The sequence below is a fragment of the Pollachius pollachius genome, assembly GCF_949987615.1.
Source record: "Pollachius pollachius genome assembly, chromosome: 2".
In the NCBI taxonomy this organism is placed as follows: Eukaryota; Metazoa; Chordata; class Actinopteri; order Gadiformes; family Gadidae; genus Pollachius; species Pollachius pollachius.
The window spans coordinates 23,291,056-23,317,971 of NC_136935.1; the positions used below are offsets into that span (position 1 = coordinate 23,291,056).

The 26,916-nt window shown below is 45.6% G+C and overlaps 1 protein-coding gene across 4 annotated transcripts in view; it reads right to left on the reverse strand.

Moving 5' to 3' along the window:
- Positions 1–975: 975 nt before the first annotated feature.
- ccdc88ab (coiled-coil domain containing 88Ab) overlaps positions 976–26,916 on the reverse strand; it is a 127,003-nt gene continuing 101,062 nt past the window's right edge. The window contains exons 21-36 of one of the 4 annotated variants that reach the window (XM_079730193.1): positions 25,425–25,563; positions 23,590–23,769; positions 22,527–22,688; positions 21,499–21,776; positions 20,587–20,730; positions 19,130–19,316; positions 18,569–18,714; positions 18,141–18,233; positions 17,363–17,574; positions 15,059–15,136; positions 12,389–12,622; positions 12,261–12,308; positions 9,266–9,525; positions 8,524–8,965; positions 6,548–6,601; positions 976–2,130 (exon numbers count right to left, since the gene is read on the reverse strand). In XM_079730193.1, the coding sequence (XP_079586319.1) occupies positions 6,585–6,601; positions 8,524–8,965; positions 9,266–9,525; positions 12,261–12,308; positions 12,389–12,622; positions 15,059–15,136; positions 17,363–17,574; positions 18,141–18,233; positions 18,569–18,714; positions 19,130–19,316; positions 20,587–20,730; positions 21,499–21,776; positions 22,527–22,688; positions 23,590–23,769; positions 25,425–25,563 (2,620 nt within the window). In that variant the 3' untranslated portion in view covers positions 976–2,130; positions 6,548–6,584. Of the gene's footprint in view, positions 2,131–4,572; positions 6,602–7,134; positions 8,966–9,265; positions 9,526–12,260; positions 12,309–12,388; positions 12,623–15,058; positions 15,137–17,362; positions 17,575–18,140; positions 18,234–18,568; positions 18,715–19,129; positions 19,317–20,586; positions 20,731–21,498; positions 21,777–22,526; positions 22,689–23,589; positions 23,770–25,424; positions 25,564–26,916 lie in introns of those variants that run through there. The other 3 variants (XM_079730192.1, XM_079730190.1, XM_079730191.1) reach the window with 3 other exon arrangements.

Here is a 26,916-nt window from a genome sequence, read left to right on the forward strand (position 1 = left end):
GTCATTGATCAATGTGAGGAAATTTTTACCACGATGGTTGAATTAAAATCAGAGGGAGACAGCAAGTGCAGCTCGAAAGCGACCTACCACACAAGAGCAATGGCATCATTTTATTTTATTATATGCCTTGTGACGGGGCGTTTGATCGGTACGTTTCGGCTGCGCATGTATTTTTGGAATTTTTAATTGCTGCAATAAAGTATGTTGTTGTTGACTTCTAACATGTCTCTGTCTTTGCTGTTTAAATCTAGCAGAAGTCTATGAGTAGCCTAATATATCGGCGGCAACCACTGTTTTGGGTGCATTGCGAAATTGCGCCAGCTGGACAATCCGTGGTATTGAATGTCCAGCTGGCGACTCTACTGAGGCTATAGTAACGAATGCTCTTAGCACCCTAGGAATACCCCTGGAGCCCTCATTAGCTACGAGTGTTTTCACAACGTTCGTTACCAACGATGCTTTCGGGAAACGGTGTGAAAACTGTACAATGCTCGTACGACGAACTTCACGCACCACTTAGGCTAACGATGCTTTTGGGAAACTGGGCCCTGGAGTGTTCTAGAATATTTACAAAACACGGCCAAAGGCCGTGTGCGCCTCGCCATTGTGATACATCCACTGTTAACAGAGTGCACATGGTACCGTGGCCCCGAGCTGCTCAAGGCCACACCCCCACCCTCCTCCTAGTCCCGCCTCTCTCCTCCTCATTTGCATTAAAGCTACAGACACTGAAACGGCGCGTTTGGGGAAAGCTCAATGTGCAATTGGCTCGTAGTGGCTGTAAATCTGCACCACGGCTGAATTTCGGGAACGTCTTCAAATACTGTTAGGGGCCCACTAATCCCTATATTAAAGCATCCATAAAGTAGCATGCCATGGGACCTTTAAGTTAAATAAATGGGCACTTTTGTGTTTAGCGAGAACCGTAAATCTTTTATTGAGACTTTACTTGGAACGTATTTGTACATGTTGTATTATATGCAAAATAAAATAAAACGATAGTGATCATTATTTTGTATGTTCTTTGAGAACGTCTCCCCAGTCTAGATATTGAACAGAGCCTCCTTGGGAATCTAAAACCCATGGCTTACAATTTGGACTTAATTAAAAAAAATAGAAAAAGTCAAACAGAAAGGTTATAGGCTTCACACACGCCAGATTCTTGAGTTTAATCACAACAAATGGCAGCAAAATGGAGGACGCACTGGGTCATTTTCATCCCCCCCCTTGTACTATTCAACAGAGCGTTGCTCAGCCTTACAGCATCATCCAGTCCATCTGTCACCCACCTTCAGACTGCACACAGCTCCACATCAAATGGATTTTGGGATTCCTTTGTGCTTTTGATTCTTCATCTCACACCTGTTTCTCCTGTCCAATCAGAGTCCAATGCAGCGGTCCTCCATGACAATTGAACCCCCCATTAAGAATCCCTTTGGCTTAGATCATCCAGATCAACCCAGGATTGGCAGTGGAGCGGGGCCAATGAGATGCTCGACTTCCCCATCGAGTCATTGGTTACCGCTTAAAACACAACAGTGTTCCCCATTTTGTGTGGATAAGGGCAGAAGAGATTAGCTGATTGTGTCCTCCATGCAAACTGCAACTAGCCAGTTTATGTGTTGTGTTCTTGGCATGCTTTAAAAACTTGTTTGGTTATCCACAAGCATGGCTGGGTCTTCCATTTCAGCCCTGGCTTTGAGCTGGAGAACAGTTATTTTGCTATGGCATGCAGCTTGTACACAAAAACAACTTTATTTTTCTATGTCTGATATAAATGTAAATGAGGTCATATAAGGTCCATTGGGTGTTGCTGTATCAGACGCAGGGCTGATAAAGAAGCATAGCTATGGCTATAAATTGGCACTGTGTCAATCTTCCTCTAGTGAGACCTGTGCACACCTTTCCCTCACAAACGGACCAAGCTGAAGTGCAATTAGTCGAAGGGGTTCCTTACAGCAATTTGTCCTCTTGCTACGGGGCCTTTTCCTTTCTTTTGTTTTCCTTGATTCAAGGAAAACTAGACACTAAAGAATCCAAGCGTTTAGTTATTATTTTTACATCCCTCCTCCCTGTAGAAGCGGTCCGCAGTCTGACGGTCAGACACGCGCTCCGAGGTCACACTGCTCCCTGAGTTGTGGGCCGCGCAGGGTGGGACAGAACAACAAGAGACAAAGAGAAAGATATCAGTAGGTCAAGAAACTGAAAAGGAAAGGATAGAAGAAGCACTCGGATCCGACCACAGGGACACCACCGTCTCTCAACTAACATGGTGCATTTACAATTTCTAATGGGTTAAAATGAGTGGTGTCACCAATGTAACACCAGACATTATTTGCCAAATGCTATTCTGTTCATAAGTGCACTTCTTGCATTCAAGGCTGTCCCTGCATGTGGATTTAGTGCTGCATATATACATACATATATACACACATACACATCTACATATATATATATGTACACATATACATACACATATATACACATATACATACACATATATACACATACATAAACATATATACACACATATACATATACATATATACACACATATACATATATATACACACATATACACATATATACATATATATACACACATATACATATATATATACACACACATATACATATATATATACACACACATATACATATATATATATACACACACATATACACACACATATACATATATATATATACACACACATATACATATATATATATACACACACATATACATATATATATACACACACATATACATATATATATATACACACATATACATATATATATATATACTCACATATATATATACACACATATATATATACACACATATACATACATATATGTATACACACATATATATACATACACATACACATACATATATACACATACACATACATATATACACATACACATACATATATACACATACCCATACATATATACACATACACATACATATATACACATACCCATACATATATACACACATATATATTAGTGCTGTCAAGCGATTAAATTTCAATTTAATCAAGATCAATCGCATTAATATCATAGTTAACTCGCGATTAATTGCATTTTTTAATATTCTAAATATCCCTTGATTTCGTTCTGCTAGGCTTTAAGTGAGATCAGAGAGTGTTGAGAAGGACAGTAATAAAATATATTTGGTAAGATGGATATAAGAAGAGAGACCCGCAGTGAATTCAACCCGGTCCGTTTGACATCGGGTAGGTGCATGACAGTGGTAGGCCTACCGTAAAACTTCCAATAGCCCAGGCTTTTATTTGTTTCCATCACTGAACTTTCGAACAAAACTCTTACTCAGTAAAGATGGGAAATACTATAACATTTATTATTTAAACCAGTATGAATATTCCTACCGTACGTAGGCCCATACCAGGCTATCGAATAACGCCCCCCCCCACACACACACACACACACAGGGCCGTTAACGTTTCGGGGCTGTCGGGCTGATTACTGCGGGATAACAATATTGCGTTTATAAAAGTTCCTTGCAGCGCCGTCCGGCAGCCTGAGCTGTGCGCCCGCAACCTCTCGATCACTCAACAGCCGCAACACAAACTGTCAACGTCACAACCATGTCGATTTTGTCTAGAGGGGAGTAACTGAGCGGCCCCTCCCGAAGTGGGACAGCCCAGGGGGGCCTTGAACTGCGATTGGTCAGAAAGATGTAACAGCTAATGACAACATTGAACTCTCATGCAGGCTCGAACAGAGTGACACACAAGCACACACACACACTTTTAAGGAGTTTTTCACCCGCTCCGTATCCTTGCTTGCCCCAACAAGTTTGTGCGGCGTGCTTGTTTTGTTTCTGGTATAGCTAGATCCGGTATGGTGTTGTAGTTTTTCTAACGTGATTAGTTGTTGCTAGACAGCAGGTGAAAAAACTACAACGTTTGCCAAGTCAAAAGAGCGTTAATCACGCGATAAAAACATTAACGCTGTTAAAATTGGTTTGCGCTAATAACGCGTTAAACTGACAGCACTAAGATATATACATACATACATACATATACACATACATATACATATATACACACATATATATATACAGACATATATATACACAATATATATACACACACATATATATATACACACACACATGAGGGAGAAAGGGAGTCAATGGAGGCTGAGGGAGGAACGTCCTCCCTGAAGTCAATAGGCAATAGGGGGTGCTAATGTCCCTTTACCAAGGGAAACAAACATTACATATACAAAGGCATTAAAGTAGTCATATTTAAGAGCATTAATTCATTACAGTAGTCTGGGCCATCTACATTTTTTATTCTCAAAAATGTTATGGAGGATTTTCCTCCCTCTGCTCACTGGAGAAGCCTTCACTGATATATATATATATATATATATATATATATATATATATATATATATATATATATATATATACACAGGTCATACTCAGAAAATTAGAATATCGTGCAAAAGTTCATTTATTTCAGTAATTCAACTTAAAAGGCCAAACTAATACATTATGTAGACTCATACAAAGTGAGATATTCCAAGCCTTTATTTGTTATAACTTTGAAGATTATTGCTTACAATTTATGAAAACCCCAAATTCAAAATCTCCAGAAAACTAGAATATTGTGAAAAGGATCAATATTGTAGGCGCAAAGTGTCACATTCTAATCAGCAAATTAATCCAAAACACCTGAAAAGAGTTCCGGAGCCTTTAAATGGTCTCTCAGCCTGCTTCAGTAGGATTCACAATCATGGGGAAGACTGCTGACCTGACATTTGTGCAGAAAACCATCATTGACACCCTCCACAAGGAGGGAAAGCCTCAGAAGGTAATTGTAAAAGAAGTTGGATGTTTGCAAAGTGCTGTATTAAAGCACATTAATAGAAAGTAAAGTGGAAGGGCAAAGTGTGGAAGAAAAAGTTGCACAAGCAGCAGGGATGACCGCAGCCTGCAGAGGATTGTGCGCAAAAGGCCTTTCAAAAGTGTTGGAGAGCTTCACAAGGACTGGACTGAAGCTGGGGTGAGTGCATCAAGAGCCACCACACACAGAAAAATCTGTGAAAAGGGCTTTAAATGTCGTAATACTCTTGTCAAGCTGCTACTGAACAAAAAACAACGTCAGAAGTGTCTTACCTGGGCTAAAGAAAAAAATAACTGGTCTGTTGCTCAATGGTCCAAAGTCCTCTTTTCGGATGAGAGCAAATTTTGCATCTCATTTGGACACCAAGGTCCCAGAGTCTGGAGAAAGATTGGGGAGGCACAGAATGCAAGATGCTTGAAGTCCAGTGTGAAGTTTCCACAGTCTGTGTTGGTTTGGAGAGCCATGTCATCTGCTGGTGTTGATCCACTGTGCTTTATTAAGAACAGAGTCAACGCAGCCGTCTACCAGGACATTTTAGAGCACTTCATGCTTTCTTCAGCGGACCATCTTTATGGGGATGCTGACTTTATTTTCCAGCAGGACTTGGCACCTGCCCACACTGCCAAAACTACAAAAACCTGGTTAAATGACCATGGGATTACTGTCCTTGATTGGCCAGCAAACTCGCCTGACCTGAACCTTGCCAAGAGAAAGATGAAAGACATGAGACCGAACAATGCCAAAGAGCTGAAGGCCACTATTGAAGCATTCTGGTCATCCATAACACCTCAGCAGTGCCACAGGCTGATAGCATCCATGCCACGCCTCATTAAGGCAGTAATTCATGCAAAAGGGGCTTAAACCGAGTACTGAGTACATATGCATGATTATACTTTTCATAGGGCCAACATTTCTTTATTTAAAATCCTTTTTTTATTGATTTCATGTAATATTATAATTTTCTGAGATTTTGAATTTGGGGTTTTCATAAACTGTAAGCCATAATCTCCAAATTATAACAAATAAAGGCTTGGAATATCTCACTTTGCATGTAATGAGTCTACATAATGTATTAGTATGACCTTTTAAGTTGAATTACTGAAATAAATGAACTTTTGCACGATATTCTAATTTTCTGGGTATGACCTGTATATATATATATATATAGATTTAAACCACACATTGAAATGACACAGATTTAAAAAACAAAACAAATGCAGAATGTAAGAAGGTGGAGGAGGGGAGGGAGGTGAGAAGCAGTGAGATGGAAGGAGAGGGAGGAGAAGCAGAGCACCACCCTACATGCACAGCAGGAGACTGCAGGGACCACCGAACCAAGGCACAGAGCAGCACCACTATGGGGACGTAAGTGGATGTCCCTCTGAGACAATGACAACACCAGACATGTGTGGGGGCTCCGAGCCCGCCCCCCCATATGTCACACAAGCAGCGTGTCAATTGGTCACCACAGGGACACTGGGGGACAGTGGCGAGGGGGCGGGTGTTGGCGATGAATCAACCCGGAGGGGGGGCATAAATATGACATCTGCTCCGCCATATTTGAGGTTCCCATGGAGACAACAACGGAAAACGCCCAGCCAGCCCAGTTCTGAGTTTGTAAACCTGAGCGCTCACAGAGCAGGACCTGGACTCACCACACTGCTGTGGAGCTCTAGCTCCTCCCCGCTCCCTCTAGACCTCCTCCACATCTGTAGGACAAAGGGCAATGCTCATTACACCTGGACACAGCGCCGATGGTTCAGGGCTTTACAACAACACACATGACTACTGCAGATAAACACTAGAATAAAGCCTTTAAAAAGAACAAGACTGAAATAAATAATAAGCTAAACAAATAAACAACACCAAACTATGTGCAGCACTAAAGCGTGAAGCATTGCTTTGTGTCGAATATAACTTAATGACAGACAATGCAATAGTGAACCATTTGTTTTCTTCATTGACAAAATGAATTGAACCTTGTGAGGAAACATTTCTACTTTGCTTTAGTGCATCTTTCACTGCCTAATCGTGACGCTTCAGATCAGACATCTTTTGGCTGAGCTCCGGTTTCAACATCACAGACCTAACCATTTTGGGGATAAATTATTATTGGGCATATCCACCAGAAGATGAGAAACCAACCTTAGTTTTTGTCAAATACATTAAAAGGTAAATGAAAAACAAGCGTTTTGAAAAGAAAACATCCAATAGCCACCAATTAGCATTTTGATCACTAAAATCAAAATGAACAGTTTACAGTAGGAGCCAAAGTCATAAAGAAGCTAATGCAAAGACCACATATACCACAAATAAGACAAATAAAAAAGATAATACCAAAAATGATAAAGGAGGAATTGGATATATTTCTAAATTTCTAAATGTTAGTGTTATCAATTTTTTATATTTATCAATAATGTCAAATGAAAGGGTGTCAGTAGAATTCCAGGGAATCCTTGCCTGCATCCTAAATACAATCTATTTTGGCAAGGGCCAAAACAGTTTTTGCCCAACATGTTGTTCTGTCAGACTGCCCCATTACTATATGGGCAATGAAAAGCTAGACTAGTATCATGATGAACCACTCAGTGTTTCCCCAAAAATGGTAAAGGCCTGGGCGCAAGGCCCAAAACTAATCCAACACACACTCTACATCTCAAACCAGTACCAGTGGATTGGTTTGGGAGGGTTATTTAGGTGTGAGAAAAGTCTTGCGATACTTTCCACCAATGTAAACGTGTGGAAAGTCAGTTTCATCTGTATTACATACAGTCTATGTGAAGTCTGTTGAACCAGTTTTATACACAGTCTATGGGTTAAAAACACACTTGAGCTCTGACCTGCTGTTGTAGAGCTGGTGGGATACACTCATTTAATTTAGCATTTTAATTGGCCAATTGTTTAGTGAAATGTACCTTCTAATTCGCCTATTGTTTAAAGATTTATGAAAATGTGTATGCAAATATGGAAGACCACTGATCCTTTGTGTGTTGGGGCCTGCGACCACCCCAGGGAAAACACTGGCCTAATCTCATTAACTACCCACATGTAGTTAATGTTTTCCAGCTCGGAGACCCAACAGGAAGGAGATTGTAAAGAAACAATAGGACAATCGCAGGTGGAGAGGGTGAGAAAAACAAATAGTGATTTCCCCAACAGCACCATTGCAAACAAATGAGAAACTAAATCAATACATGCATTAAGAAAAGTCTTTTCCTGATTGGATTGTTTGGTTTCCCTCACACACACCCATACTCATACCACAGGGACTTGTCCTCGGTACTAAGGGGCGGGTCGGGATCAATCACGTGATCGGGACCGACTCCCTTGTCATAATCGTCCTTTGATTGGCTGTGGGCAACCTGAGGCTGGGTGGGGTCGCTGGGGGCGTTGGGACGGGGCGGGGTTCCGCTGATATTACTCACTAGGCTGGGGTTGAGGGACAGGAATGGAAGGCTCTTGTCCTGGCTAAAGATGGAGTCCCTAAAGACGGACTCCACGGTGAAGGAGGGGCCCAGAAAGGCCTCCAGCGTGGTGAGGTCGGGCTCTTCAGGGTTCCGAGAGCAGGGCAGGCTCAGTGACTTAGGTAGGGCAGGGTGGGGCGGGGGGCCATTGAGGAGGGGATACTCACTGGGGGGAAGCTGGGGCAGGCCGGCAGGGGGCAGGCCAACGTCCACCGACACGGGCTGCCGGCTGTCCTTTGAGAGCATGTCGTGGATGCTTGTGCGGCGCGTGCTGCCCTCCGCCGTGCTGATGACACTGCTGGCCCGCGGCAGCGCGGCTGTTGGCGCCGCGTCCAGGCGGTCTGAGATGGAGGCGATGCGGCCCTGCGCGGCCAGGATGGGCCGGTGCGCCGCTGAGCCCCTCACACGGGTGCTCTCCGTCTTGCGCAATGTGGGACGTCCCGGCGCCTGCCCCCCCGACCGGAGCGGGCGCTCTGGCGCCTTGCTGCTGGCCGAGCGCAGGATACCCCGCGTCTTGGTGGCAGTGGGGGGGCGCTCCCTCGAGCCAGGGGTCTCCGAGGAGGTGGAGAGGCGGGTGGAGTCCTTGGTCAGGTTCTCCTGGCTGCCCGACTACAGGCAGGAGACAACTAATCAATGCTAGCTTTAATACAAACATCGGCGTACGGTTCACCTCAGCATGATACAACATCACATCACATATATATATATATATATATATATATATATATATATATATATATATATATATACCAGCCCAAGACGAGATCACCATGGTTCTATTCAATCCCTCCCTCATGTCATTTGCTTTGTTGATAACAGCAGGGGGTCCATCCCAGTTCAACCTCCTCTGCTCCGCACATGGAAGAGACGCCCAACCCTCCCCATGACACACCGTGCGTTTGGCCTCACCTCGGCAGGTTCAATGCCCTCGTCCAAGAACTGCTGCAGGGAGAGGACGTCGTGGGTGAGGGACTTGCGGGCGGGGCCCTGGGCAGGGCTAATGGGATCCAGGGCCCGGCGCAGCTGCAGGGGGCTCTGGTGGGAGGTGCGGGCGGGGTGTTGCTGGGTGGGGCTGCTGCCGCTGCTTGACCACACCTCCTGGTCCAGACTCAGGCTGAACTCCCCGCTGCTCTCGCTGTGCGGGCGGCTCAGGCAGCCGTTCAGCGCGCCTGGCAGGTGACAGGTGGGGTTTATCGTATAAGCAGAAATAAGGATATTAAATCAATTTAAAACAATACCATCAGGAAGCACGGGAGAGAGCGAGAGACAGACAGACAGACAGACAGACAGACAGACAGACAGACAGACAGACAGACAGACAGACAGACAGAGAGAGAGAGACAGAGACAAAGAGAGAGAGACAGAGACAAGGAGGAGTTATTGTTACTATTACTACTGGTGGTCCTGTTGCTATGGAGACTGGTGGGTCTGGAAGCTGGACACACAAACACATACATGAACAAAGGACCAAACAAAAGAGGAGCACAGCAACACACCGGGAGGACCTGCTCGGTCCACAGCCTGTTTGAGAGTGAGCCCTGGTCCCGCTGGGCCACAGATGGAGCGTGATGGGAGAGGAACGTGGCAGCAGGCCACGGGGAAGCCAGCACCAATATGGTCCGTTAGAAACAGACAAAAGGACAAACTGACCACCTGAGGAGGCACTGCTAACAACACACACCGCTAACAACACACACCGCTAACAACACACATACCGCGAACACAATCCGCTTTCCACAGACACACCGCTAACAACAAACCAGCTAACAACAGACGCCACTAACAACAGATAAACCACTAACAACTGACACCGCTAACTACTGACACCGCTAACATCCGACACCGCTAACACCCGACACCGCTAACACCCGACACCGCTAACACCCGACACCGCTAACATCCGACACCGCATACAACAGACATCGCTAACACACACACCGCCTAACAACAGATACAGCTAACCACAGACACACCGCTAACAACAGACACAGCTAACAACAGACACAGCTAACAGACACACAGCTAATGACAGACACCACTAACAACACACACCGCTAACAAGAGCGATAGAGACAGAGAGACAAGCAGGCAGAGAGGTTTAAGAACAGTGAAGGGAATCAAAAAGGAGAGTGATTCAGGCTAAATGCTTGAGAAAACCTGAAAGCTGTCCAAAGATTAGCCTCAGAGCAGGTGAGGACATGGACCCATGGAGACCTAATCCTTCCTACTCCTTACAGAAACAAATTGCATCTTCTTATATTCTATCCCGTTATCCGCTTGTTTAAAGGTCCCATGGCATGAAAATCTCCCTTTATAAGGTTTTCTAACATAAATATCAGTTCCCCTAGCCTGCCTATGGTCCCCCAGTGGCTAAAACTTGCGTTCGGTGTAAAACGAGCACTAGGTGTTCTGCTCGCCTTTGAAGACAACGGAGGCTCAAGCGCGCTGATTTGGAATGTGGTCTCATATGTCGTCATAAAGGATCTAAGCTCCTCCCCTTTCTCTGCCTTGCCCGCCCAGAGAATTTAGCCCGCCAATGAGACACGACCGTGTGAGCGCCACGTGTGTGTGTGATTACACACACTGTAACACAAGTGTTTGCTGTTGGTTCTTTGACGTCTCTTGTATTTCCACAACGAGACTGTAGTGGGGGTTATCTCAGCCATGGTTGAGAAGGAATTGGGGGAAAGGAACTTTGGCTTTGACTCCCTGAAGTACATGAACTGCGACATGCCGCCTGCCGCCGGTTGCCGCGAGGCACCACCGATGCGAAGCACCACCGCCCGGCAGTGGGCAGCCGGCAGCAGGCACACGCGGTTCAGTCTACTTCAGATTGATGTGGAAGTGGAAGAACCAGAGATGTCGGAGAACCCGATGAAGTCGTTTGTGATTCATAATATGGTCTGGAGGCGCACACAGCTTTTGGCCGTGATAATATGTATTACATGATATAGATATCTATGCATTATATGATAATATTTCGATATAGAGCTCCAGGACTGTAACGCAAGTGTTATACACTTCCTTGTTATTTGGATAACCGTTCTGCTTTTGGTATTATGGCGCATAACACGTCAGACTCTCGTCTCTGGTATTCCTACAACGAGACTCATAGTGGGGGTTATCTCAGCCATGGTTGAGAATGAATTGGGGGAAAGGAACTTTGGCTTTGACTCCCTCAAGAATATGAACCACGACATGGAGGAAAAAGGGATTGTTGGCCGCGAATGTCTCCCGCTTGAGCCCCGCTTCCCGCTGCCGAGGGACCACCGCCTCGGCGCTGCAGGAGGCGGAGGTGCCTAAGCGCTGCCCGGCAACGATCCCTTTCTCCTCCATGTCGCGGTTCAGTCTACTTCAGATTGATGTGGACGTGGAAGAACCAGGAACGTCGGAGAACCCAACGCGGTCGTATGAGATTCATAATATCGGCTCACACAGCTTTTGGCCGTGATAATATATATTATATGATATAGATATCTATGTATAATATATTATTTAGATATAGAGCTCCAGGACTCTCGTGTGTTCTAGAATATTTACAGAACACGGCTAAAGGCTGTGTGCGCCTCGCCATTGCGATACATCCACTGTAAACAGAGCGCATGGTACCGTGGCTGCAAGCTGCTCAGGGCCACACCCCCGGCCTCCTCCTTGACCCGCCTCGCTCCTCCTCATTTGCATTATAGCTACAGACACCAAAACAGCGCATTTGGGGGAAGCTCAATGTGCAACTGGCTCGGAGCGGCTGTAACTCTGGACCACGGCGGAATTTCGGGAACGTCTTTGAATACTGTGTTAGTGGCCCACTAATACCTATATTAAAGCATCCATAAAATAGCATGTCATGGGACCTTTAAGGAAAAGTGTCAGATATACGACTAGAAATTTTGAAAAAAACTCTTACCTCTTGCTTCATCTGTGGCTCCCAGCATATCCTCAGTGGAGGCCATGTCTGTACAGACAGAGACAGACAGAAGGACTGTTATAATGAGACAGGAGACTGCTGAGCAGTCCATTCAGGTTGTTACTGACCTGTTGCCCGTAGCCGCTGCTTGACTCTGCCGTTGATGGGCAGGGTCAGCGTTGTGCTGTCGATAGCGTTGGTGGAGAAGGCCAGCTCCTTCATGCGCTGCCGTCCACGCCCGTTAGCGGAGGGCGTGTCGGCATCCCCTGCGTGCTCCGGGCTCTCCAGGTACTCACTGCTACAAGTCCACTGGCCCCCGGGCCCCCCAGCCACCGCCATGGTCTGCAGCAGGTCGTTCATGGCTGCGGACCGACAGAACCAGCGTTACATTGTTCCAGCGTTACGCCGTCAGCTCCGCCATTTCTCAGGTCACTGAGCCACCGGGAGAATGACGGCTGGACTGCTGTCACCATGCTCACCAGACGCCACTATCATTAATATAATGTGTTCTTTGTGACGCGGGGGTGATTCTAGGTTCTGACTTTTGGTTGGGCTCAGCCCCCAGGAAGCCAGAGGCGTATGAAGAATTAATAAGGGGGGGGAGGGGGTGATTTCCTGCATTCTGCTGCATTTTAAGGGCCTGTTGGAGATCCTACATTTATTCTGGTAAATGAAAAAATAGGGCTAGCTTCGCCACTGTTGTGACGTTCATATTGAGACAGATTTGCGCTGTAATGAATAGGTAAGTCAAGAGGTTTAAGTTAGCTAAAGTCCCCATGAAGAATGACTAAAGTACAACATAAACCATAGACCTGACAACACACTTAGAAAGAGACTTACAATACCTGAAACAAAGAAACAAAAGAAAAGAGAAACCAGAAGAGATTATGAGATAAAGGAAGAAAGAAAGCTCTGTTTCAAGGAGTGAGTGAGACGGCGGCGATCGGTGATGCCATGGGCGTGAACAATCAGTCATGCCTGCACAGCAGCAGTTAAAAGATGGCTATGAATTTCTTGCATATAACTGAGTTATACATTAACTATATATGATTGTTTAATATTATTCAGCAGCTAGACTATTATAGTCTATGGTCTAGAAGACCCGACTCGGATGAACTTAACTACACTAGTCCAGTAACATGGATGGTCTACACAGTCTTAACTAGACTATACTGTCAATTATAGACTAGAATATAGTCTTTACCAGGGCTCCTCAACCTTTATGTTACCGAGGCCCCATAAGCAGGGCCCCGTATACAGGGCCCCCAACGCAGGGCCCCCATACACAGGGCCCTCTACCAAGGCCCCCTACCAAGGCCCCGTACGCCGGGCCGGGTAAGCAGGGCCCCCTACCAAGGACCCGTAAGCCAGGCCTGGTATGCAGGGCCCCGCACCCCGGGCCCCCTACGCAGGGCCCCGTACGCGGGGTCACACAGTTCTCGAACAGTTGTTTATGTATGTAGTTCAGATGTAACCGCACATCATGTATATAATTATTGAGCCAAGTCAAACTCTAATCAAACAAATCTATCTGTTTCTTTGCCATTGCTATCTTAGTAATGTAAAATGCATCCTTCATCAAAACCATGGCTGGCTTTATCTCTAAATCCTGGTGGTGAGATCCACTGATTTATTGGAGCTTACTAGAGGAAGCCCTGATCTATTGGTGTGTTCGAGATGCATCGTCAGCACCCTGACGAGTTGAAAAGTGGGAAATCTCCTAGCTTCCTTGCGACATTTCACCGAGGCACACCCCCTTTTGGTCGGTCCCACTCGGGATCTGAGGGGTCCACCAAGTTTAGCAAGGATAACCATACATCTTGACGAACAAAGGTGGCTGCGCCCATAATGACATGTATTTCCTTTGTATTTGTGCTACGTTGGTCGTTCTAATGTCTATTTTAAATGCTCTTACATACTTGATAACATTGCTGCTATAATCCGGTCTCCAATTGATGCATTGCCCAGTCTTTCTGTGAATGCAAAATTAATGTAATGTTTTGTTGTTTGTTTTTGAGCTGGTTTGCTACTCGTGCAGGTGGTGTACGATGCAACTCAAACCGTATAGCAAAAACTTCAGACCTTACTAGAGGAACCACTGATCTATAGTAGGGACTCAGACCGGACCTGGAGGAGGGGGTGGAGGTGCTACATGCTTGTAGTCGATGTGGTGTTGTCCCCCCCAAAACACGCTCAGTATGTAAAACGCTCTAAGTGGGGTCTGGTTGGGGTCTATGGGTGTCGGGTCCACATTCTCCCTCTACTAAAACGATGTGATTCGACTCATTTTTATAAATTAAAGTAAAAACTAGTAAAATGGGTATTGCTGTGTAGAAAGGATGCGTGTCACTTTGTGGTCTGTGACAGGGAGCCTGCGGCCGGGGGGAGGGGGAGGCAGCAGACACGGTGAGCACAAGGAAAGGTCATGGATATGACTACATGGACACTCAAGTACTATATAGTACTACTAAGTAGAGCAGACACCTTTTGAAGTCCACTTCCAAATCATAAATGACGCCATCTTCAATATTTCATTCATGTTTGTAGAATGGAAACTAGTCCCACGGTACACTTGTAAGACATCTTATATTCTGCATGTTCTATATATTATCAGGTATAAAGTAGTGTGGTTCACTACTTCTTTATCTTTAAGTTATTATTCGTAAAAATACACTCCTGAACATCGATGACCAGTCCTTTGAAAGTGTTCTTTGTTTAGTTTCCTCTTTATTTGAGAGGAGGAGGAGGAAGAGGAGGGCTAGCTTGGAAGCTAGCACGGCGGCAGCGGCGTGTCTTACACATGGAGCGCCGGTAGACGGCCTTGACCTTGTCTTTGTCCTTGGAGCGGTTCCTCATGAAAGGCAACCTTTTCAAAGCTGTTGGTGCGCAGCAAGTGAGAGAGCGTGAGAGAGAGAGAGAGAGAGTGTTATGGGTGACAGAAAAGATGAGTGCCGAAGAAGATGAAAGAAGAGGGGTCAGAACAGAAGGAGGTGGTTAACGTTGCAGAGAGGGCTACAGTTGGCTACAGCTGCACGCAACTGGACTTACAATCAACAAAAAGGACTTTATGTATACAGCTAAAACATAATGTAGAGAACTTATGGATACACAGGAAAGATGGAGGAACACAGCCTGATCCACATGAGGAGGCGACTGGTTGAAGTGCTTTTCAGTATTTCAGTCATCAACAAAACAAGGCATGGAGAATTCTATCTGCCAAGATGAACCCAAGGACGCAAAAGCCTTATAATGATTTAGGGCTATAGCTTACATAGTGAAGTACAACGAAAACAACCAGCAAGTAGCTCATATGTTCAAGCTTTTTGCACACAATGCATACGCAAACCAACCATGCATCCCATGGCTGCACAGTGACGAGCTGCATGCCAGACACTGATGGCAATGAATGTTGCTTTCATGGAAACACTAGCACACTCCAAACATCTACATACCACAAGGCAGACATATTAAAGGGTGCAATCAGGGACATTTAACATTGTAGAAGACCAACATGTCTCTATACCAGACATAGTTTTGGGGTGAGTTACAGGATGTAAACCTGTGGGTATTTGTATATCTGCTTTAAACCATGATACTTGCTTGGTAATTTCATTGCACCTTTTAATGGAGCTATGCTGATGGGAGATGGTTTCTAGGTTTCTTACAGAGCAGCTGCACCAATCAACAGGTTATCCTGAGAGTTCAACTCATGCTCCTCCATTGACCCACTGAAAATAAATCTGCATGATTAATATCTGTATTATGCAATACAGCTTGAGATTATGAACTGTAATACAGGACTCACTTTTAGATTTCCCACTTTTAATGGCCCATACAGATTTATTTTCCAAAACAATGTTTGAGGTTTTGGGGGTCAGAGTTCAACCATGGGGTTGTGGGCAGCTAAACTGTGATCTGAGACGGATGAACTCACGAAGACATGCCCCAAATGGCTGGGAATGTGAGTCACCTCCCCCCCCCTCCCTCCCCATCCACTGCATACCATTAGTCGCACCCTGCCCCAGCCCTTGGGTCTGGCCCTGATGACCTCTCCTCCCTTCCGCCAGGAGAGAGGAGTGAGGCGAGGGGTGAGGAATCAAGAGTAGCAGTTAGGGGGAGGAGCTCATGTCAATCACAGCCACACAAAGAAAATAAAAAAATGCAGTGTTTAAGCCAACCACAAGCATAGCTGTGCTGCACATAAAGAACAGGGAGCCTTGTTGTGTTCACCTTCACCACTAACATGTGTTTCAGCAAGAACAGCTTACATTAAAGACTGAAGAACACATTTTGATTTGACACACTACTGGAGACCTTTTGAGCACAGTGGAATAAACTGTAGGGGTCACAACACAGAAAACTTCAAAGATGCAGAAAATAGCTTCAAAAGGGGGAAAAATATATATTTTTGTCATATCAGTCTCATGACAACATATTTAAATCATCCCTCACCTCCCAACGCCCCTTCTCCTCCCTTGCTCTCCTAAGAGCACCTCTTTTATGCACTTATTCTATGTTGTTCTTCCTGGCGCTTAAAATCAGTACTTAGCATCGTATAGTGTCTGATAAAAGCGTCTGCTAAATGCCCTAAATGTAAATGTTATCCTAGCTATCTCTGTAGTATACAGGGATAACCTAGCCATTAGTGCTTAGCACTCGTCTCTATGAACATCTTTACTGAACAGACAGATGTTTTTCTATCTTCTGACAAATTAACTTATTGTAAGTCGCTTTGGATAAAAGTGTCTGCGAAATGCCCTAGATGTTAACATCCCCTGTTAACTGTGATATCTTTGGTCCTTACTATGTTGTATTTAAGTAATTTGCCCTAAAAATACTGAATCTAAATAATAGCATCTGGTGGAAAAGGTTTGCCCCTTTAGGATAAGGAATTAATTTCCAGTTACAACAAGGACCAATACTGAGCCACTTTACAGAGGTGTGGCTCATAACACTACTTCTGCTTCTACTGCTTCATGGTCAACGTATCACATCTGCACTAGTCTGGTCTACGCCCGGCACCCTGGGATATAATTTGCCTGACTAGCGCCTCCTCTGTTTCTGGTAGCAGTTGGCTCGTGTCCCTGCTCAGCGCTACGTACTGCTGTTGCGGCGGTGCAGGGCCGGGGCCAGCGTGTCGTCCAGGGAGTTGGAGCCCGAGCCAATGGACGAGCTGTCCTGGCTGTCGGGCGGCAGGAAGCCGTCAGGGCCATACTCAGAGCGCGACGGCGTCAGGGCCAGCGTACGCATGCGCTCGCGCTGGCTCTTGGGCTTGATCAGCTTGCGCATCTTCAGAGTGATCCAGTTGCCACGCCTACCGGGAGAGGACAGAGTTTTCAGTATCTCCGCTGGTACAGAGTACATTGTACACAGACCATATCTAAACACTGGACAGAGCTAGAGAGCATAGAGAATGATCTACGAGGTACAGAGAGCTCCTGCAGGATCACTGATCTCCTCCGTAAATTACAGAACAACATGATTTTTTCGGCAAGTAAAATGTCAACAGACAAATAAACACAGCTTGCAGCTGATTTTTACGTTGATGGGAGGATTGGACCTAAGGATTTACAGCTCTACTGCCAAGCCCCAAACAACTGTTCCTGTCCATGACGATGAGAAACCAGTCAGCGGTGTAAACCATCGCAGCAAAAAGCTCTGCAGTCATAAATATTTGATGCAGCATCCGGCTCCAGGCTGCTGTCTCTAGTCTGCTGGCTCCAGTCCGCTGGCTCTCTTCGTCAGGGGCAGCACCACAGGAGCCCACTTAACAAACATTTTATGGGGACACTCAGGCTCAGAAGAGATGTCTTTGGGGGCTTCCTCAGCGTGTTGGAGGGGTTTGCGTTGGCCCCTGTTCATAGCGTTGCAGTCTGTTACCTGCGGGGGGGCGAGGGGTCGTAGAACTTGTACTGATCCATGATCTTCTCCTCCAGCTTCTCCTTCTGCCTCCTCAGCTCGTTTAGTTTATCTCTGTTAAAAGGAGGGATGACAATGTTGGATTGGGTGCTAGTAGGATTGTTTCTAATCCTACCCGAATTATTAAGAATACATTTCCTTCAAACAAAAAGAACATTTCTGCGTACATTTGTCAACATCCTTAATGTTTTATATTCTGTATCATACCAGGTTTGATTTTATGTGTACCCAGTGATCTTCTGTCCTGCCCTTGTTTGACAGTGTTTCCCATTGGGGAATCAGTTCTCAAGTATTATCTTTTTGAACCCTTTTGCTTCCATTTCACTAGACTGATGAGTTTGCAGGGAGACTTCCTCCACTATGCAATAAAATCAGTTATCAATAGTTACATGTACTGTCTCTGCTCCACGTGGAAGAGGTCTTTGCTCTCCATGGTCTGCTCCAGCAGGGTGCGGTTCTGCAGCATCAGTGTGTGGATCTGGTCCAAGAGATGGCGGTTCTCCTCTTCCAGGTTCTCCTTCAGCTGGCCCAACAACTGGCCCACCAAAACATGAATGAATATACAACATCTATACCACACACACCCGCTTCAAACCCTGGTGAGCACAGAGAGGGTGAAGCTCAAGAGCATCTCATAACTCATAATTAGAGTCCGTAATCGAGAGGACAGCTCTCTCAGAAGTTGGCATTCACAGGAAACGTTTCAGGACAAGGAGGTACCCAGAAAACTACCGGGTAGACAGCAGCGACCTTCGAAAGAGACAACCACAAATAGAAGAAGCCTGTGGCAAAGACATTCAAAACCAATGTCTGATGGGGAAGAAGATGAGACGAGAAGAATAGAGGACAGAATAGGAAAGGAGAAGACAAGGAGAGGAAAGAAGACAAGAAGAGAAGGAGAGGAGGAGAGAAGGGAAAAGCAGCAAGAGGTGAGGGGTGAGAAGCCTCACCTCACACTGGTTTGTGAGCTTGGTGGAGCTGATGTCCAGCTGCTGATGTTGCTCCCTGAGCCTGGAGAACTCTGCCTCCAGGCGGGCGTGCTCCAGCTTGCTGCTGTTCAGCTGACTCTTGGTGCTCTTGTGGTCCATTGTGAGCATCTCGTTCTCTCTGAACAGCTGGCGATACGTCGTGTTCAGCCTGCAGAGGGGAAACATCGCAAGGGAGTAGCCTTTATTTGATCCACTACATTTATATTCTGGGTCAATCAGAAACAGGGATTGAAGACTCGCATTTTTGGACTGTTTGTGGTGTTGGATGAGGTTTTTATTATTTTCTATGCTTTTATTATTTTTTTTTTATTTTCTATTTTCTAAAACACAAAATGTTTTTTTTTTTAAGTATTATAAAAAACTGAATTTAAAGGATTTGGCCAGCTTGGTAATTTGGAAATTGTCTATGTCGAGATATAAATTAGAGATGATTTGTTTAACTAATCTACTCACGCAGTGTAGACACTTTCCGGAAATGAGCATCTCTCATAGCTGTATCTGGGTTCTGTCCAACCCAGGTACGCACATACAAACTGCCCTGGTTAATTAGTTGTCTTCAATAGAGACGAGAGACGAGGAGCGCAGTAACAACTGAGCGTGAAGACAGGGGCTGCATGATAGGCAGCGGGGAGATTCTGAATGCAGAGCGAGATTTCATAGGCCACGAGGAAAGTGTTAGAGGGTGTGTTCTTTTACTGCATTTGAATTCACCACTGCTCATGCTCAGAGGTTAGGTAACAGCAAGTCCTGCAGTCAGAGTTCTTGAATGTGTAATGCCATGGTTATGAGTGGTGGGGAGTGCAGTTCTAAATGTGGAGGTTTTATTGTTCTGCCGGTTGCAACAGAGTAAAACCGAGTGAATGTCAATGTCAAGGAGTGAATGTCAATGTTACATTCAAATCTGTTTAAAATCCGCAACCTCCTACACTTACCAACGACTTATTGAAATGCTGCTCTGCAGACCGTGAGTATGTGCAATGGTTTGTAATCACATACACAAAAACTGTTGATTGAGTTCCTATGTAGGCACTATAAGGGAAAGCCACCGAGCCAGGGGAGTTTGTTTGCCCTCACCTGGGTTGAACCAAACAATGAGACAGCTATAGGAGCTGCTAAACAATCATTGGGGATATAATGGATCTCAATGATGGCCAACTGCCCGATTTCCGAAAACGTCTCAGCGCAAGGGCAGGGGAGTTGAACCAGCATCTACAACTCAACATAAACTCAAATCACAAACCGGCCAAATCCTTCAAGATACTATAAATAATAGCATGTATCGTTGTTCTTTTGTATTGTCACAAGAAACCTCAAAAGTCATTATACATCAATCTATGGTATTGATGAGTTTAACAAGCAAAACAGATGACCCTAGCTTCCTCCCTTCCTTAGTAGGGGTTTGACTGAAGACAGGTTACCTGTCGTTCTCCTCCTTGAGGAGTTTGAACTGGCTGGCCATGTCCTGGTGGGACTGGTTCTCCGACGCCATCTTCTCCTGCTGATCCTTCAGAGTCTTCTCCAGCTCCTCCAGCTCCCCCTTATGCTGCATATACTGCTTATACCTACACACACACACACACACACACACACACACACACACACTTTACCGCTATCCATGGTGGTAACAAGAAGGCAAAAGCTGATTGACGTCAGATATCAAATGCTAAGTTAGGAAATGCTAGCAGTTCATATTTTATTTCAAACGGTTAATTATTTTTGTAAGTCAATTGGGAGGTCTTGGCATTTAATGTAGTTTGAAGCCTGAAGCAAATGCCTGTTTGCACACAATTATGTTTACGATCTTGACGCCCAAAACAGACTTGAGTCCTATAGGAAAAGAGTGAATGAATACAGCGCTGGTACAGTCCTGCTCATTGAGCTTTACTCCATTAAAACAATATGGTCCTTATTCTTTTGTGGGTTGCGCTACAAGAACAAGGCGGCGCTTGTGCTCGCTGTGCTTCAGTCTAGTTTTGTGCTTCTATTGTTTGATTGTGATCGTCTGCCGCACAAGTTTGAGCGCTGAACCCTTCATTTCCTGCATTCTGGTGATTTGTGAAAATGAAAAAGAGAAAACCGAAACACTATTGGATTGCTTCGCCATTTCCACCACCAACCTGCTATTCATACCCTACACAGAGCCTGCAGAGCTTATATGATATTTTCTGTATTTTAGAAACAAAAAAAAAGTACCTTAAAAGAAAAGATAAATACAATACGAATAAGATAATGCACAAAATATGATGGGAATGAAACCATCGGCAAAATAATAAAAATAGAGCCTGTGTGCCGGCTACATATGTACAAACACACAAACAATTGACACACACCTGTCCTCCAGCTCACGGTGCTGCGCCTCCAGGCCCTTGTGGTGGCCCTTCAGGGCCCCGTGCTTGGTGATCAGGGCCTCGTACTCGGCGGCCTGCCTCTCATGCAGCGCGGCCAGCTTGTCGTGGTCCCGCAGCAGTAGCTCGTGGGCGCAGCGCAGCTCCTCCCTGTCCCGCAGTGCGCCCTCCCGCTCCCCCTCCACGCTGCTCTGCTGCCCCTGCAGCTGGGAGTTCTGGGCCAGGAGGGCCGCGCCCCGGGAGCCCAGGGTGGAGTTCTCCACCTGCAATGGGAGGGAGCAGGTCAACGCTTTGATTTTGAAGCTGACCTATTCTTCTAGTTTAAAGTTCAGATGTGTAATCTTGTGAACCTGTATCAACTGCAGCTGCAGCTACATTACCTGTTAGAATCCTGTCTTATTCGCTACAGTGCCCCTAAGTGACTAATTTCATTATTTTCATATGAACATTAAAATCTGATTTTTTTTTGAGTCAGGGAATGCGTGTCATGGTGCTGTCTGAAGGCTGCGGGCTTATCTGTAAAGGGGCCTACTCACCACCCAGACTTAAACCAACGGCAAACTGCCTTTATCCGACCACTCAGTTGCCTCTCGTCTGACCCATTCAGCAGAAAAGTTGCTATGAATGACACCGCAAAGACTAATGCCAACTACACAGTAGCATGTACGTTCTGCACTTGTGCAAGATGCAGGCACTAGCCTTGTGGCGTTAGTCCGCCCCTAACAAACAGCCCGCTGATTCGCGGGTTGTCTGCTAGCAGCACAAAACCAATCAGAGGCCAGACGCCTCAGACGCCAACGCTCTCAGACTTTGCATGTTGATCGGACCAGACACCGTCCGTGCGGCCCAAAAGCTCCCACACAGTTGAATAAACAGAGAAGATTTGTTCCCGAACTTGTCTGAGTCTCCCCAAATGTTTCAGATGGCCAACAGTTGGGGCAGTGTGTAGCAGCCTTTAGCCTTTAGGGAATGCGTGTTATGGTGCCATCTGAAGGCAGCGGCTGCTAGCTTACCTGTAGCTTGGCGTTCTGTGTCTGGAGCGCCGTGTTGTTCTCCTGTAGCGAGGCTGTCTGCCTCTGCACCGCAACGATCTGAGCCTGAAGGTTACTGCTCTGGGTGTCCAACTGCTTCAGCTGGCTCCTCAACGCCGCCTTCTCAGCCTGCAGTGTCGCATTCTGGGAACAAAAGAGGGGGATTACCAAACAGATAACTTGAGCATTGGAAACACATTGCAAAAGATTGTACACACAGCAGTGACTCACAAATACAGCCTCATAGAAGGCGTGCATTCCAAGGAGCAGCCATGACCACTTTGTTTGTGAAGCTCAAAGAGATGAGGCTAGCATGTAGCTCCTCTGACAGCTTATAGGTGCTTCACGTTAGAGACCAACATGTAATTCCTCATAGCCTTAAGGTGGAACAAGGTTTAACCTAGTATGTAGCTGCTCTAATGCCCCTTTTCTAGCGACAGTACCAGCTGAACTCGCCATGACTTAGCGTGGCATGACTTGGTTTGGTTCCAGGCACTTCATGATTCCATCTAGAAAGTACCTCTTCAACATGGGCGGGTCCCAGGTAGTCAGAGGCCAGTCATAGCATGCATGCGCGAAACTGCGACACATACGCGACCAAACGACACATAAACAGACAGGGTTACGCACAGGAGCGTCTCCACCTCTGTCACGGTCCACAGCGTATTCTTGCGCGCTGATCCTGCCACGTTCAATAATCAATCACTATTGTTGACTGAACGCTGATGCTAATATTTAAAGATGCCGGGTGTCGGGTTTCAGCCTTGGAAGTCGCGCTCATCAGTTATTCGGCCAGTGGCATCACTCTGGCAAATCAGTGGCCAGCAGCCTGTTTACGTCATACAAAAGTATCAGTTCAGCTCTCTTGGAACCTAAACGGAGGTGAGACTAAAAGGTACCAGGTACAAGATTTTGGCGATGGAAATGCAAAAAAAGGCGGGCCGAGTCGAGGCGAGTCGAGCTGGTACTGTCGGTGGAAAAGGGGCATAACAGCCTTTAGGTGGTTCACAAGTGACTTACGGTGAGTGGTACACTTTGAACTTACGTTCCTCTCGATCTCGATGAGGCGGTCTTTGACCTTAAGCAACTCTCGGGTGGCGTCGTGGCTCTCCTTCTCCCACCTGCTGGCGCTCTGTGCCTCCTCCGCTCCCCGGGGGGGTGAGCTCTGCACCGTCATCCTCTCCTCCTCCTCCCGCTGGCGCAGGGCCTCGTAGTTCTTCTTCACCTGGACCAGTTCACATCAGGAGAATTCATACCCAGATCACGAGTCCAACAATAGTACAAAGACAATTCAATCAATGAAAATTGATTTAACCAGAACCACCAGTTTTTAGTATTGTTAACAATGTTTGAGTTTATTGCTTTTTGCAATGACAGTGTCACCGTTTACCAACTCCATCAAGCTTTGATTGGACAAGTCTATACATATGAGAACATCCTAACAAAAGAGCCCAAATCCATGACCAGGGATAGGCTTATAAACACGTCCGTTTTTCTACTGAAACGTCCCACAATATGCTGCGATGCATCTGCCTTCAGACCTCAGAACAGAAGCAGTGTACTAGTATCCAGTCCTCCTCCTGCCAGCCATCTCTGACCTCGACTGCGTTACTAGTATTAGTATAGTATAAGTTTATTCGTAGGTACATCGGAGAGTATTGGCATGAATAACTTTGGAAGCCCTTAATGAAGAGAGTCTCAGACAGAGCTGGCCAATTATTTTTGACCACACTGTTCTCTGATGGAGGAACTAAAAGATAGGGGTTAAGTTTTTAGAGGACATGGCTATCTTTACAGAACAACCCTATTTGAATCGATCAGAACTTGCTTAGTAGAGGGCAATCATTAAAGGTAGATAGTGATAAGTATAGGTCTAGTTTACCACTATGGATGATCAATACATATAACAGATAGTGATAAGTATAGGTCTATGATGGTAGTTTACCACTATGGAATAAATAAGAGAATGTGAGAAATGGCTTTTACCTCGGCCATGGCATGCAACATGTGCATTGTTCATGGGGACTATGACAAAGATACCCAAAATCAACCTAGGTGCCATCAAAAGGTGTTGCTTTTTAGCCAAGCAGAATTTGGGACCTAAGTGTCCAGTCCCATTCAGAAACTGGACAAGATCAACCGCAATCAATAAAAAGGACCTTTACTTGACACATTTGCAGACTAAATAACTTAATACAATTCATAACTCTGTCAAGGAACCTCCTCACCTGAAGTTGGTGATAAGATGAGATTTGGCATTGAGGACAGGAGATAATTCTCAAAAGCACACAAAATTGTAGAAAATGAACCTGTCTCCCCTGTCTCCTGAGCCCCGAAAACAGTTTCACATCTATCATGTGAGGGACATTTTGACACATAGGATTTGCTCCGGTATAGATCAGGTGGGACTGTTTCCTTGTGACTGGTCCACCCCAGGCAAATGGTTAACAACAAAGGGGAAATAGATAACACTAGTGAATAAATGGGGTGCTAGGTAACGCAACCTGAAGAAAACAAAGCTTCAATTACAAAAACTAAACAGCATATTGATTTTCTATCACACTACTTAATGCTGTTGTAGACAGTGACATCTTTCTGGAAGTACCTCCTGGCCCCTTACAGAAAACACGACAGCCGTGGGAATGGTGGGGATGGGATTCAGTCGGTTGCAATATGCAACCCTCGCTAGGTCCTACAAAACCGTACACACCGGATCTTGAAACAGCACTGCTGACATTCTTCCACCTGGTGCCCCAGGCCATCCAGGCTATCCATCTTAAATAATGTGCATGTCCACTAAACTATACTGGCTCGGCTCCATTCAGCCTTGCAGCCAGAACAAGTGTGTGTAAGTTAAGTGTTAGTGTGTGTGTGTCTCACCGTCTTCAGCTCCTGTCGCAGCTGCTGGTTGAGGTTGGAAGACTCCTGCAGTCTGGCCTCCAGGGCAGCTATCTTCTCCTCCTTGATCTCCAGAGAGGAATTCAGAGTCGTCTCCAGCCTGGACTCCAGCAGCCTGAACCTGGACGCACGGGAGTAATCATACTGTGGGTTGACTAGGAGGTTGTATGTATGTGTGTATGTGTGTGTGTGTGTGTGTGTGTGTGTGTGTGTGTGTGTGTGTGTGTGTGTGTGTGTGTGTGTGTGTGTGTACATATATATTCACACACGTACATATACAGGTGACACTTGATTTCGTGCTGCTAGCCTTTTAGTGAGATCAGCGAGTGTTGAGAAGGACAGTAATAAAATATATTTGGAAAGATAGATATAAGAAGAGAGATCCGCAGTGAATTCAACCCGGTCCACTTGACATCGGGTAGGTGCATGACAGTGGTAGGCCTACCGTAAAACTTCCAATAGCCCAGGCTTTTATTTGTTTCAATCACTGAACTTTCGAACAAAACTCTTGCTCAGTAAAGATGGGAAATAACGCCTACACACACACACACACACACACACACACACACACACACACACACACGGTGGTGGAGTGGTAGTGAGAGAGTCGGGAAAATTCCCGGTGGGCCGTTAACGTTTCGGGGCTGTCGTGCCGATTACTGCGGGATAACAATATTGCGTTTATAAAAGTTCCTTGCAGCGCCGTCTGGCAGCCTGAGCTGTGCGCCCGCAACCTCTCACTCACTCAACAGGCGAAACACTCACTCACAAACTGTAAACGTCGCAACCAAGTCGATTTTGTCTAGAGGGGAGTAACTGAGCAGCCCCTTCCGAAGTGGTACAGCCCAGGTGGGCCTTGAACTGCGATTGGTCAAAAAGACATAACAGCTAATGACAACATTGAACTCTCGTGCAAGCTTGCAAAGAGTGACACACAAACACGCAGACACTTCTAAGGAGATATTCACCCGCTCCTCATCCTTGCTTGCCCCAACAAGTTCGTGCGCCGTGCTTGTTGTTTTGTTTCCGGTGTAGCTAGATCCGGTATGGGGTTGTAGTTTTTCTAACGTGACTAGTTGTTGCTAGACAGCAGGTGAAAAAACTACAACGTTTGCCAAGCCAAAAGAGCATTAATCGCACGATAAAAAAATGAACGCCGTTAATAGCGCGTCAAACTGACAGCACTTATACACACACACACACACACACACATATATATATACGTATATCAGTGGCGTTTGGTGGTTTTTAAAGTGAGGGAGGAAGGACTGCACGCTTGGTTGCCATTGGCCTGCTTGCACTGTTAGTGGTGTATGGTGGCATAAGTACGTGAGACTCAAGATGTTTCAGGGTGTTTTGGTGAACTACAAAATAGCAGGGAGGGATAATTATGTGAATACAATTGATACAAATCCACCAGTGGCAGCATTGTACTTTAAAATCTGGTGGGCAGCATGCCTTGGACTACAAGGGC